Source organism: Panthera pardus, unplaced genomic scaffold (assembly GCF_024362965.1).
Source record: "Panthera pardus isolate Hobbes unplaced genomic scaffold, ASM2436296v1 HiC_scaffold_22, whole genome shotgun sequence".
NCBI lineage: Eukaryota > Metazoa > Chordata > Mammalia > Carnivora > Felidae > Panthera > Panthera pardus.
Genome location: NW_026526788.1, coordinates 10,349,865 through 10,365,441, shown reverse-complemented (window position 1 = coordinate 10,365,441; position 15,577 = coordinate 10,349,865). Strand labels below are relative to the sequence as shown.

The 15,577-nt window shown below is 41.2% G+C and overlaps 1 protein-coding gene across 1 annotated transcript in view; it reads left to right on the top strand.

The window, feature by feature from the left end:
• The window catches only part of LOC109248849 (zinc finger protein 33B-like), a 34,194-nt gene extending 19,274 nt beyond the window's left edge, over nucleotides 1–14,920 (top strand). Inside the window, exon 4 of the mRNA XM_019418887.2 lies at nucleotides 6,805–14,920. Within this exon, the coding sequence (XP_019274432.2) occupies nucleotides 6,805–9,047 (2,243 nt within the window). The 3' untranslated portion in view covers nucleotides 9,048–14,920. The remainder of the gene's footprint in view (nucleotides 1–6,804) is intronic.
• The last annotated feature ends 657 nt before the right edge of the window (nucleotides 14,921–15,577 follow it).

The following is a 15,577-nucleotide window of genomic DNA, read 5'->3' as shown; positions in this document are numbered from 1 at the left end:
TGTGTTAAAGTATATTTTGTCAGATATTAATATAGTTCATTAATTCATTCATTAATATGAGTTCATTAATTCATTAATATTCATTAATATTAATTCATTCATTAATAGGAATCTAAGTGTGTCTCATGTAGACAGCTTGTGTTTGGGACCTGACAATTACTGCTTTTTGATTGGATTTCTAAATCCATTCCCAGTTTTCTGTTATTGGTATGACTGGATTTACTCTTGCCATTTTGCGTTTTATGTTTATCTGCCTTATGCCTTTTTGGACCCATAGTTCAAACAAGTACCTTGTTTTTCATTAAGTGAATGTGTTTTAGCACAGTATTTAAATTCTTCAATGACCTTTTCACTTAGTTATTTTCGTAATGGTTGTTATTAAAATTTCCCTAAGAAATGCACCCTAACAGACTCCACTTCAGATTTATACCCCCTCATCTACAGTGAAATATAGAAATGTATTCATATATAGTTCTATTTCTTCTACTCTATTTTTGTGATATTACTTGTATACATAGTAGATCTGTATATGTTTAAATTCCAACAATACATTGTTGAATTACTACTTTATGTTCTGAGATCAAGACCTGAGCTGAGATTGAGATCAAGAGTCAGGTGTTTAACCGGCTGAGCCACCCAAGTGCTCCTCTTCTCTTACTTTTGGGTTTTGTTTTCTCTTTCCTAGTTTTTAAAGGTGGACACAGCTGTAGTAATTGAAAACTTTCTTACTTAACACAAGTATATTTTTGTGTGTATGTATGTATCTCTAATACAAATACATATGTGAAATTTCTTTTTTTGAAATACGTATTATAAAGTATATTTAAGATATGTATATATTTCATACATTGAATTTTGTATATATGTGTGTACACACATCTAACACACACGTATTAAATTTGTGTCAGATAAGATGGACTATCACAAACTAATGGCCAACACAAGTACATTTTTGTGTGTATGTATATATCTCTAGCACAAATACATATGTGAAATTTCTTTTATATGGAGTATGTATTATATACAACATATTTAATATATGATGTATAAATTTCATGTGTGTGTACACACACATATATCTAACACACCTCTATGAAATTTGTGTCGGATAAGGTGACCATCACAAATTAATGGCTTCAGCTGCTTCCTGTTTAAGAATCTAGAAAAAAAAGGAACAAATTAAATCCATAGTAAGCAGAAGAAAGGAAGTAATAAAGATAAAAAGTGATGTAATTCAAATCAGAGGAATAAATGAGAAAATTAGTGAAACCAAAAGCTGGTTCTTTTAAGGTCAGTAAAATTGACAGATTACTATTATTTTTTTTAATGTTCATTTAGTGCAAGCAGGGGAGTTGCAAAGAGAGAGGGAGACGCAGAATCCGAAGCAGGCTCCAGGCTCTGAGTTGTTGGCACAGAGCCCGACGCTGGGCTCTCACTCACAAACTGCCAGATCATGATCTGAGCTGAGGTCAGACGCTTAACCAACTGAGCCTCCTAGGTGCCCTGAGACAAATTATTAATGTCAAGAATAGGAGTGGCAATATCACCAAATATTCTACAGATACTACAAGTCAAATAAGGAAATATTATGCCTCTAACTTTATGAATTCAACGTTTAGATGAAATGGACAGTTTCCTTCAAAAAAACAACTACTAAAGCTCACTTCAGAAGAAATAGATAGCTATTCCGCAAAGAAGACCCAGGGGCTTCATTAGTGAGTTCTGCCACATGTGGAATAACACAAGTTTTACTAAACTCTTCAAGAAAATCCAGGAAAAAAGGTATACTAATTCATTCGTAGGCCAGCATTTTCCTAACACTGAAAATGGAGAAAGACAGTACAGGCATACCTAGGGATACGTTAACAAATTTCAGAACCTATGTGGAAAATTTTTAAAGAGATAATTTTGATGAAACTCATTTTCATGATAGCTATACCTCTGATTATGGAGGATTTTGTAGTGAAGGGAGGAGTTTTGTGTAGCCCAGAAGCACATAGATATTTGCAAGCTGTTGCTCCTCTTGAATGGATTATATGATGGGTGATGTATCATTGGAGGGTTTTCCTGAGTGTGATCATGTCTTCATTCTTAGGAAATACATGCTGACATGTTTGAAATAACAGGTCATGATGTCTGCACTTAAACCAAATAGTTCATGGTCAGAAAGCCTTTATATAAAGCAAATGTGGCAAAAATTTAACAATTTTTGAATCTAGGTGGAAAGGATGCAAGTGCGTGTTTTATGGCTCAGGCAAACTCGATATTTTGTTTCTTATGTGGAAATTATTCTCTTTACATTTTGTTTCTTCCAAGATAAATTTGGTAAGTGGTATTTTGTTAGTAAATTAGTTGCTACATTTCTTGCAGATGTATTTGTATCAAGTTGAACAAAAATAGCCTTTAGGATTTTTTCGTACCATGTTTCAATGGTAGTTCTTCCTTAATTTTTTTCTCAGTTTGCACACTTGAGATTTCATTCCCTTGTTTTTGTTGAAGAGGTTAGCCTATGATTTGCCTCCTTTGTTTCTTTGCAAAGAACCAGCTTTTTTTTTCAGACTTTATTTATCTCTACACTCAAGTGGGGCTCAGACTCCCAACCCCGAGCTCCAGAGCTGCACACTCCACCACCTGAGCCCGCCAGGTGACCCCCAAAGAACCAGCTTTTTGACTTACCACTTACTCTACTGTTTTTCTGTTTTTTGTTCATTAACTTGTTTTTTTTTAATGTTTATTTATTTCTGAGTTTTGAGAGAGAGCACGATCAGGGGATGGGCAGAGAGAGAGACACACACACACAGAATCTGAAGCAGGCTCCAGGCTCTGAGCTGTCAGCACAGAGCCTGACATGGGGCTCGAACTCACCAACCGTGAGATCGTGACCTGAGCCGAAGTCGGACGCCTAACCAACTGAGCCACCCAGGCACCCCTGTTTCATTAACTTCTAATCTAAGTAAATTGTCCAAAGGTGAAAAAAGACCTGATGCACATATTCAGAGGGACCATCAGGAACCTGGGAAAACTGACCTGGAATGGTTCACTCTAAGATATGCTTTACTAAAACTACTGGACCTTAAACACAGAAGGCTCGAACTCATGTACTGTGAGATCATGACCTGAGCCAAAATCAGTAGTTAGATCCTAAGCTGACTGAGCCACTCAGGTCCCCTTATCCATATTATTTTAAATTTATTCTTGTATTCATGTGTTTCTGCCTTTATTGCTTCCCTCTTTGTGCTACTTCTTTCTTTTATATTACTGTTGCCTTTTTCTAGTCTTTTACTTTTTGAGTTAAGGATTCACTTGTTTTTCATTCTTTTTCACCGATGCAAAACATTTAATGCTGTGAAATCTCTGATCCATATATGTGTCCCACATAGACTCGTAAGTAATATTTTCACTAGTTTTTTTGGTTTAGAACTTTGGCTTTGGTTTGTTTCCTTTTTCACCAAAGAGCAGTTTACTAGAGGATTGTTTGCTTTTGAAGTCCTGATGGAAGAAGCTTGTTCTTCCCCAATAACAACTTCTTTTTTTAAAAATATTTTTTAATGTTCATTTATTTTTAAGAGAGAGAAAAGGGCAGAGCATGAGCTGGGGAGGGGCAGAGAGAAAGGGAGACATAGAATCCGAGGCAGCCTCCAGGCTCTGAGCTGTCAGCACAAAGCCCGACGCGGAGCTCCAACCCACGAACTGTGAGATCATGACCTGAGCCAAAGTCAGATGCTTAATCGACTGAGCCACCAGGCGCCCCATTCCTGAATAAGTTCTAGTTTTAGTGCATTGTTCCCTGAGCATGTTACCTTTATCAGGTTTTTTTTTTTTAATGTTTTGTGCACCCTTGAGATATAAGTATATTTTGTATTATAAGTTTTAATATTAGAAAATTACATATGGGTCATAATACAAGTCTTCCTGATGTCGTTGCATCTTCTACACCCCGACATTGTGCTTTCTGGTCGCTCTTGAGATACTCTTTTTATCAGTGTGTTTTATTTTTTTCCTTGCTTCTCTGAGTTCTTCATGAAGGTTGTTTGGTCTTTCGATACTCCTCACTGTTATTTGTACATTCAAAGTGTGGATGTTAGCCTTGTAAAGTGTTTTGTTTTTGGTTTTGGTTTTTTGGGTTTTTTGTCCATCCTGCTAACTAGATTCTATCTGTTTCCTTACTGTTTCCCTTTGCCTGGAATAATATTGACCATTCCTTTGTTTTTAGCTTTTTGAGTCATTTTCTGTCAGTGTGTTTCCCCTTTGCAGCAGAGATTTGATATTTGTAACCCATTTGAAGTCATTTTATTAAGTGGTGAGTTAAGCCCATTCACATTTACTACCAGGATTCCTGTCTGGTTTCATATCTGTCATTTTGTTAACATTTCATGAGTATCATATTCCCTGAACCATTCTGTTTCGTCTTTTTGTTCATTTTGAAGGAGTCCATTAGAAACTTTAGATGTTTTTGTTCTAGTGGTTACTTTTACAGTAACGTCTTTTATACTGGCTTTAGTTGCTCATTTCCTTATTTAACCTTCCATTTGGTTTTCAGCTTTTAGTGACCGTTAGAGTGTTTAGTGACCTTTAGACTATTCCATGGCTCTCACTTAGCTTACTGTTATTTCTTCTCCTTTTTCCTGTTTCCTATAGGCTTTTATAGTTGCATTATTTCTGCTTCACTGGAATATATAGCATTTATATATATTACTCTTATATTCTTATTCTCAACTTTCTTTTGGTCTTAGTCCTACACTGCTCAGCTTTTCTGCCAGTGTTTCCTATCAAATCTCGGTTGCTTGAAGTTTGTCCTCTTCTAGAAGGTTCTGTGATTACATTATTACCTGATTTCTTGAATCTCTAATATGATCGACCTCTTCCCAGAGCCTGGATACTTTTAAAGGATCACGTGGCTGGGTATACAACCCTTGACTTCTACTTGGTTATTTGTTGAAAAGGTTGCTGCACTGACCTCACTTTGTTTATTGGTGACAGAGTCTCTTGCCCAATCTACATGTTTGTTTGCTTATTGAGACTTGATCTTTCTGTCCAGAGGAGACTTCTTCACTTTTAAGGTTTACAGTTTCCTTAAAGCATGTCTTAGGAAGGACTGTTTCAGGTCAGCTTTCCTGACAGAAAAGGAAAGTTCATGGTGGTCCTTAAAATATGTGGGTAAGATCTCTTTTTATTTCTGGGCAATTTTCTTAGATAATGGTTTTTAATACTGTATTTATTCCATTGTTTTGTTTTTTTCTCTTTAGAGACTACAGTCACACATATAACTTTAATTAAAAACATGTATTTTATTATTTTGTAGATCACCTGCTTTATCCAGAACTTTCTCTGTGATCCAGGTTTCTTTCTTTGGTTTTATTGTCATTCTTTTTTTTTTTTGCTCTATTGTCATGTCTTTTTTCATGCTGTTTATTAAAATTTCATTCAAGTCTCTTTTCTTTTTGTACTTTCTGTTAAATCTGCCTGGACCATTTTACCAAAAACACCACAGAGTGGGTGGCCTAAGTAACAAATTTATTTTTTCACACATCTGGAGGCTGTATGGCCAAGATGAAGGTATCCTCAGGGTGCCCTCGGGTGCCTTCTGGTGAGCCCTCTGTCTTCAGCTTGCAGACAGCACCTTGTGGCCCTCTCCTCACATGGCTTTTTTTCTGCAAACAGGGAGAGCAGGAAAGGGCTGGTGTCTCTTCGGCTTCTGATATGGATGTCTTTCCTGTCATTAGTGCTACACCCTGATAATGTAATTAAACCTCACGGCTTCAACATACGAATTTGGGAGGGGGACAGTTGAGCTCATAACCAGGTTCTTACAATTTGAGTCATATTCTAAGATCACTCTGGCCTTTTGACAATTGAATTCCTCACCCGATCAGCCCTTGCCTCCGTAGTTCCCATTAATACTCCAAGTCCCTTGTGTTGGAGTTCTCGGTGGTCTGAGCTGTCATCTGTCAGAACGAAGATGTCTGCTCCATATTTTCCGTCTCACGGTGGGACTTCTCCTTTGAGGGAGTGATTTTATTTGCATTTAATTATCTATACGTTCTAGGGGCGCCTGGGTGGTTTAGTCTGTTGAGCGTCTGACTTCAGCTCAGGTCAGGATCTTAACGGTTCGTGAGTTGGAGCCCCATGTCGTGCTCTGTGCTACGAGCTTGGAGCCTGGAGCCTGCTTCAGATTCTGTGTATCCCTCTCTCTCTGTCCCTTCCTCGCTCACACTCTGTTTCCCTGTCTCTCTCTCAAAAATAAGTAAGTATTTAAAACAAAGGACTTTAATTATCTCTAAGTTCTCTGTCTCTTCCTCCACGTGTAGTTGCCACGGGCTCAAGCTCTTTCTATAGATGTGAGCTCTTTTATCAGTTTCTTCTGTATTAAATGTTTATTTCCTCAGTGGTGGTTTGAAGTCAGTAGTATTTTGTATTTCCCAGTTATGCTGAAGTCGCGGGTTGTCAATTGGTCATTTTATTTGCTCTCCGTATGTTGATCTTTAGAGGTATTTGGAGGATAGATGGAGGCGTTCCGAATTTAGTAGCTGCCGTTACTCCTCAGACGTCGGAATGCAGATGTATGGTTGTAGTAGTTTCCTCTCCTTTCTTCCACCATGCCGGGCCTTTTGTTTCTTGTTTCCATTTTCGTATTTTCATGTCCAACAGAAGAAATCGAAAAAATAAGTACTTATAGTTATTTTCTTCCCTGGGGACTAGACAAGAAATCAAAATCCACTAAAACATAGGGCATTTGTATATATGTTGCATTCCAGAAGAAATGTGTTAGTATTTATGTATACGGTTAATTTTTCTTATCTTTAGAAGTCTGGGAAACTGATCACAAGAAAGGAAGGAGCCGAGAAAACCAGCATAAACCTGTGAGGGAAGTTGCATCCATCAGTAAGAAAACGCTGACCAAGGAACGTGATATTGTAATAGGAAAACCATTTAACCTGGACACAAATTCGTTTCCTTCCAGAGAAAGCCTCTGTCAGTGTGACTCATATGGAGTGAGTTTCAGCTGTATTTCTGAATTGTGTATCAATAAGAAAAGACGTTTGGGAGAAAAGACTGGTGAATTTAGTGCCTATGGAAAATTGCTACTCAGTATTAAACATGAGAAAACTACTAGCGAGAAAAGTGAATTTTTTAAACATGGGGAAACTTTCAGTCAGGATGAGGACCCTGTTGATCGTGAGAAGATTCAAAGTGTAGAGCAAAATTTTGAATATTACATGTATCAAGAAACCTTCCCCAAAAAGGCAACATTGAGTACGTACAAGAGAGCGATCACTGAAGAGAATCACTCTGAATGTATTGAATATGGGAGAACCTTCTTTCCTGACTCCTCTTTCCTGTTACATCACATGAATGCCTCCGAAGAGAATCACTGTGGACTGCGTGGTTGTGGGAAATCGTTATGTGTGAAGTCTACCCTTTTGAAACCTCATGGGGCACGTATGAAACCCTCGGAGTGTGGTGAGAGTGGGGAACATTTCCGGGGGGATTTATGCCTTCCACAGCTTCAGAAAACTCATACAGGAGAGAAACACTTTGAATGCAATGAATGTGGGAAAGCGTTTTGGCATAAGTCCCACCTCACTCGACATCAGAGGATACACACAGGAGAGAAACGCTTTCAGTGTGATGAATGTGGAAAAACTTTCTGGGAGAAGTCAGACCTCACGAAACATCAGAGATCACACACGGGGGAGAAGCCCTATGTGTGCAACGAATGTGGTAAAGCCTTCAGCCACAAGTCAGCCCTCACGATACACCAGAGAATACATACAGGGGAGAAACCCTATCAGTGTAGCGCGTGTGGGAAAACTTTTTACCAGAAGACAGACCTCACCAAACACCAAAGGACACACATAGGGCCGAAACCCTATGAATGCTATGAATGTGGGAAATCCTTTTGGATCAATTCACACCTTATCCTGCATCAGAGAACTCATACAGGGGAGAAACCATTTGAATGTCCTGACTGTGGGAAATCTTTCTGTCGGAAGTCACATCTTACACAACATCAGAGAACCCACATAGGGGATAAGCCCTACAAATGTAATGTATGCGGGAAAACTTTCTACCAGAAGTCAGTTCTCACCAGGCATCAGATAATTCATACAGGGTTGAAACCTTATGAATGTTGCGAATGTGGGAAAACGTGTTTGAAGTCTGACCACATGGTGCATCAGAGAATTCACACAGGGGAGAAACCCTTTGTGTGTCCTGAATGCGGGAAATTCTTCAGCCATAAATCCACCCTCTCTCAACATCACAGGACACATACAGGGGAGAAACCCTTCGAGTGTCATGAATGTGGAAAAATCTTCTATAGTAAATCGTCCCTACATAAACATATTAGGATACACACAGGGGAGAAACCCTACAGATGTAACGAATGTGGGAAAACGTTCTGCCAGAAGTCTCAGCTCACTCAGCACCAGAGAATCCACATAGGAGAGAAACCCTATGAGTGTAATGAATGTGGAAAGGCTTTCTGTCACAAATCAGCTCTAATTGTGCACCAGAGAACTCATAGAGCAGAAAAGCCCTATAAATGTAATGAATGTGGGAAGTCTTTCTGTGTGAAGTCAGGACTTACTTTACATCACAGAAAACACACAGGGGAGAAACCCTATGAATGTAATGAATGTGGAAGGTCTTTCTGTGATAAGTCAGCTCTAGTTGTGCACCAGAGAACTCATAGAGAAGAAAAGCCCTATAAATGTAGTGAATGTGGGAAATTTTTTTGTGTGAAGTCAGGACTTATTTTACATCAGAGAAAACACACAGGAGAGAAACCTTACGCATGTAATGACTGTGGGAAATCCTTCAGTCACAAATCATCCCTCACAGTGCATTATAGGGCTCACACAGGGGAGAAATCTTGTCAGTGTAATGAATGTGGGAAAATTTTTTACCGTAAATCAAACCTTGTTAATCATCAGAGGTCACACACAGGGGAGAAGCCCTATGAATGTAACACATGTGGAAAGCCCTTCTCTCAGAAGTCAAACCTCATTGTACATCAGAGAACACACACACAAGAAAAACCTTAGGATTGCAGTGGGTCTTAGGAATGTTGAGCTGTGGTTAAGCAGTCACTACACTTCAGAGAACTCACGTAGAGGAAGCAATGTCGATATCCTGAATGTTGAATAACTTGCGTCCACAAACTGGTCTTATTTTACCCCGAAGTAGACTGCAACACATAAAGGACAGTCTTGTTAGGTAACATTCCTTTGAATGTCCCCTAGCAAATGTAGGTATAAAACCTTGCAGATTTTTTGATTTTGTCATTTGTTTTTAGCAAAAATACAAACTAGGTTATGTCAGAATTTCTACTAAGGAGAAATCTTTCAGTTTGAGACATACAGCTTGAAGATTCTCTTTAGAGGTAATATAACATTGGAAATTGTGTTGTAGTTTTGATGCCATATTTGTCTTAGGAAACCTAAGAATTTGTAATTTATAGATGAATATTGTGTGTTGTACAAACAAGCAAAAAAAAAAGTAGTAAAATGAAATAAAAGAAGTTGCAGTAATACATAGATTTCTCATGTGCCCTTCTCTGAGCTTCCTCTTAAGATATTTTACATAACAAAGGTATATTCTCGAGCAGAAATACGGATGGTACCTTCATACTAAGTCACATACTGTCATTCACACTTCAGCGGTTTTTACGTGCACTTTGTGTTTATGTGAAGTTTTACAAACTGTTGTCGCTTATAGTTTGAGTACCCGTGAGCACAGGCTACAAAATCAAAAAGGAATCTGGAATCTGTATTGTATTAGGGTTAAAAAAGGAACCAAGATTTCACCACAAGCAGGTCCCTTGTGTTAATAATACCCTTTCTGCAACCCTATCCTGGCAATTCATGTGAGTATGAAGTTTTTAAAACAGAGACAAATTGAATAATTAGGGCAACAGCGTTAAATGCTTATGTGAAGTATCCCTTAAGTTTGCAGGACTCCTGTTTCTACAAACGGTACCTTCTATTAACTGTGTCTCTTCCATATGTGTAGTGGAATTTAATATGATTGTGAATTGAAACTAGACACTCCTAGTTCAGCATCTCCCATGTATGTCAGGGCCTGGAGGAACCTCTGGAAAGGAGGCCCCCAAAGCTAATATGTAACCACTTAAAATACGTAAAATATCAAAATGGTAAATAAAAAGTGCTCTGTGCAGAGGGATATCTAGTCTATGATCTCATTTTCCCCTCTCACCCTTGGTCCTTTCAAACTGCCTTGAGTGTATTTATGTGAATCCTCCAGCCCTCAGCCTCAATTTTTAACAAACCCCTGTAGGTAACTGCCCTCTAAGGCAGTCTTCAGAATAGAAGCCACAGACAGGCTGTATGTCACTCAGGGTTGTAAATTAGGCTGTAAAATCACAGGTCCAGTGTACCCAGAAACATATCTGGGCTCATGGGATTTTGATTATATGAGAAGGTGGGTTGAGACGGGAGCAGAGCCAGAGTAAGGTGAGAGTGAGGCTTTTATGGACCGACAGGTGTAAAGGTGGTATACTACATTTCATTATCCGATGTCATAAATCAGGTTACACAAACTAATGATCTTAAATTGCACAGATACTCTAAGCTTTCATCTTAGAGAAGTAGAAGAGAGCTAATTAAATCCAAAGTAAGGAAAACAAATGAAATAATAAGAATTAGAGCAGAAATCTGTGAGATCTTTGAAAAGACAAAACCAATACACCAAAAGTTAATTATTTGAAAAGGTCAATAAAATTGATAAACCTTCGGTTAACTAAGAAAAAAGAAAAGATACAAGCTGCCAATGTCAGAAGTGAAAGAAAGAACAACTGATAACATGGACATTAGAAGGATAGTAATGTTACAGACAACTCTGCCCACAAATTTCATAACCTAGATCTATTCCTTGAGACACACAATCTGCCGAAACTCACAGAAGTATAAATTTGTATAGGCAAATATCTATTAAGAAAATTGAGTTCATCCTTAATCTTCCAAATCAGAAAGTTCAGGCCCAGATGTGTTCACTGGTGACTTCTAGCAAACACTTAAGGAAGGAAGAAATGATACCAGTTCTCTACACCTCTTCCAAAAAGTAGGAGAAGAAATCCTTCCTAACTCATTCTGTGATGCTTATTATAGTAGCAAAAGCGGGCAGAGACATTATAGGAAAGGAAAGCAACAGGGGTGCCTGGCTGGCTGAGTCAGTAGAACATGTGACTCTTAATCTCGGGGTCCTGAGTTCGAACCCTAGGTTGGGTGTGATTAAAAAAATTCTGAAAAGGAAAGCTAGATGTCTATATGTCTCGGAACATAGATGCTGAGATCCTCAACAAATCATCACAAAGTTGAATCCCACAATATATAATTACGTGCCATGACCATGTGGGATTTATTCCAGGGGTGCTGTGCTGGTTCAACATTTGATAGTCGGGTAGTCACCTGTCACATCAAGAGGCAAAAGAAGAAATAATCATATGATCTTATCAGTAGGTGCAGAAGAGTCTTTCACAAAACGTTAACCCACATCCACAATAAGAAATCTCAGCAGGCCGGGAGTATGGGGAACATTAACTTGGTACAGAACATCTCCAACAGCCCTACAGCTAACGTTGTACTTTCATGGTGAGACACTAGATGCTTTCCCAGTGAGAAGAGGAGAGCAAAGAGGTCCCTGTCCCTGCTCTTTCACCCTCCTTCTGGAAGTCCTCGCCGACAGAGCAAGACCAGAGAAGGAGAGAGACTTGGATTGGGAAGGAGGAGAGAAAACTGTGTACAGTCACACATAACGTGATTGCCCATGTAGGAAATTTCCAGGAGTCGACAATAAAACGCGCTGACGCGAGTTAGCCAGGTTTTAGGATACGGTGATTGGGTGGGTGGTACAAAGAAAGGAGCCGTTCGGTAACAGGAGACATGCAGGAGCCTTTACGTGCATATTGTTGAATGAGACAAGCCAATCGGAAAGGCTTTCCACCTTACATTACCAGTTGTAGTGCGTTCTGGAAAGGCACGTGGGGAGACAGTAAAAGGATCGGTGGTTGCCAGAGGATTGAGGCAGGGAGGGAAGGCTGAATAGGTGGATTATGGAGGGCTTTTAGGACAGTGGGAGTATGCTGTAGGATATCGTAATGGTACATGGCGTGCGGATCCTTTGCCAGTGCCCAAAAATGTAACACGGGGTAAGGCCTAATGTAAACTGTGGTCTTCAGGTAGTACTCCTGTATCAGCATTGACGCATCAGTTGTAACAAATGGACCACACTACTGCAAGATATGCATGATGGGGGGCTGCAGAGGGGGAGGAGTGAAGGGGTGTATAGGAACTCGACTTTCTGCTCCATGTGTCTGTAACTCTACGACTACGCTAAAATGGAAAGTGTGTGAAAGAAATGAACCATCCTGTCTGCCTATAGCAATATAGAGGAATCTCCGAGGGTGTTTCTTCTATAATTACGAAGTTAGAAACACAGTATTCAGTACCACTTTTCCCATGGTGGGAGGCAGAATGCATTCTCAGAAATCATATACTGACCATCACTAAAGCCTATTTTCAGCTGTAGCTTCCTGTTGTTGTAAGCCTCCTTGTCTTTTCTGCAAGTGCCGTAAATTTCTCACCTCTCTTCATAACATCTTGTTTCTGTACTAAGTTTCCGTTGGTCCCGTGTTCCTGCACTACAAATATAACGGCCACTGATGAACATTTGAGCTGTGTCTATAGTCTTCAGAATATTTTTAATTACAGTAACTGTGGTCTGAAGTTAAGGCCCAGTGTCCTAGACTCTTGACATCTGAAACCAACATGGAGTGAACCCTCCGAGCAGGAGGCAGTTAACACAGTGGGCATGACTAAGAGGATGGTCCATCTAAGACCCGGGTCACCACGTAAGACCTAGTTCATCCAATTGTCATTAAGTGATTGTTGTTGACTAACGAGTTCTGAGATAGGACAAAGGCCACCTGGGACCGAGCTACCGGTTGCTGCAGACAGCCTCTTGCTGTGGACTGTGCTGCCTGTTTTGGGTGTCACTGTTTCCTCCCCTGGCAACAAGCTCTTGGCCCTAAGAATTGTTAATTGGCCGTACCCCAGGTGCCTGGGCTCCGGGTTCAGTCAGTTTGGCTGGTGTCGTGAGACGCTCCGCCTGTAGAGGCAGTGACGACACCGCACTTTAACTGGTGAGCATTTGAGCCCCAGGTACCCAGGGTCGAGGGTCTGGCTGGCACTCTCCGGTTACTGTGTACCGTGTGTTGGCCGTCCCCGGCTGTTGAGGGTAGCCACGCTTACCAGTTTTTGTCATTGTGCCCCAGCGGGGAGGGCATGCAGATGGCCCTTGGTGAAAGTTTGGAAAGCTGGGCTGCCCTGGTCCCGGGAGCATGAAGCGTGCACGGCCCTCGGTGTGTGATGAGCTGTTGTTCACGTGCGGGCAGCGGCCGTCCCCATCTCTTGCTGCCCCTTCCCCTGCTGCCATTGCACACACGCCTCACGCCCGAGGGTGCCGAGGTGCACACCTGTGGTGTCCTGTGGCCCAGAGGCTGATGAGAAAGAAAAGGGGATGTCTTCCAAATGGCCAGAGGAAGGACCTCAACTGCGCTAATGCAGAACCCTCAGCCAGTGAACCTGGGGTTTGCGAGGTGCTGGGGTTTTTTCAGTACACCAAAGGACTACCCTTGGAGTCCTGGGGCTTGATGGCCTTGACCCTTGCCATGACAGAATGACCTTATTGTTTGTGAACCGTGACCCCAGAGAGATTGACTGGCATTCCCTGCGGGAAGCAGCAGTTGCCTATGAGGCGACTGCCGGGCTGTGGTCCTTTTCCTTGTAACCACCCAGGCCCCCGCCACAGGTGTCAGGATGGCGACAATAACTGAATGCTGTCACTTCACATGGCTAGAAACCCAAAATACTGTGAGGGAATTTGTAGAGAGAGAAATGAGAGAGAAGAAACCTGCACTGTTGCAAAAAGGCAGCCCTACGGAAGACATTCGGTCAACCGCCGGGTTATGGGCCACGCTTGCTCCTTGCAGCTGTGCTCTGCTGCCTCTGTTGAGAAAAGTTCTCATCGTCCTGCTCAGAGGGGAAAGCACTCACCCTGTGCCACAGCAAAGGGGACCATTGGAATGCAGCGTAAGCCCAGGATCCTTAATCCGTATGAAGCAATGTAACCTTTGCCATAGAGTGGGCTCTTGAGCCCGTAGATCCTCCCCGGGGGCTCTCTGGAGAAGGCAACTTGTACGTGTGATCAGAATAAATAGAAAACCCCCTGACGTATATTGAGTGACAACAAAAAGGAAAGAATTGGCAAGAAAGAATGAGGGGTGGGAGGAACTTAGGTACAGGAAAAGGAAACAAGGAAGTGACAGAAATGAAGGTGCACAGATTGCCCCAGCTGGGAGTCCAAACTATACGAAGATAACTTATGCAACAGAAGATCAAAGGGCACTAACTGGCTTTTGTACCTTCACTAGATCGTTTGTGAAATGACTTAAATATCTGCTGAAACGCACCGTTGACAAATTGTCATGACCTTACACAAGGCTTGAATTACAGCTGTATTTGGGCCTTCGGCTAAATTTGATCATATCATTCCCCAAAATCTTAGAGGAGTTACTGACCACAAAATGGAGTGCGGGTGACTGTTTCCTCAGAACTTATATGTTGAACTGCAGTCCTCAGTGTGATGGTCTCTGGAGGTGGGGCCTTTGGGATGTGATGAGGTTATGGGGGTAGTGCTCTCATGAATGGGAGTAAAGCCCTCAAAAGTGTTGAGCGAACGCCTTTGGCTTTTGCACAAGTGACGACAGAGCAAAAGGACAGCTATCTGCGAACCAGGAGGCAGGCCCTCCCCACGTGCTGATACCGCTGGCCCCTTCATCTGTCTTGGACTTGAGGGCCTCCAGAACTGTGAGAAATAAATTTGTGTTGTTTGTAAGCCACCCGGGCTGTGTTATTTTTTTTTTTTTTTTTTTGCCAGTATGAACAACCTGAGACATTCGGATGAGTAGGTATATTTTCTCCTAATCCACAGAACTATTGCCTGAGTTCTCCGTGGTCACAGCACCCATTGACTTAATTATAGCCCATTCCCATGGTGGGTTCCAGTCGAGTGAATATGAACTTTTGGCACGTAGAATTTGGGTTGTCAGAAGGGGACCCCCGTGTACTGTATGTCCCGGTTGAAAGCATGGTAACCACCTGTTCAGAGACGAAGTGATTATCACTGCTGCTTCTCCATTTAGTACTCCAGTTTACTGTGTTCTTAAACCTGGAAATAGTGTTGGCATGTCACAATGGGTCACCGCATCCTCAATGCTGTGGCCAGTTGTCCAGGACTCAACACCACTGTTCCTGAAATAACTGCCTTCATCTAAGCAGCAACCAATATTTTGTTACTATGGGTTTTGCCAGTACATTCTTCCCAGTGCTGTTTTCAGCAACCTCAGCCACAGTTTGCCCTCGCCTCCAAAGGGTCCTGGTACACCTTCAGCAGGCTGCCAATGGGATATCCCAACAACTTTTTGCCATTGCACATTGTCTTTGCAGGCGATACCTTAATTGCACCCAGATTTCTTCAGGAACCCAGGTATGTATAT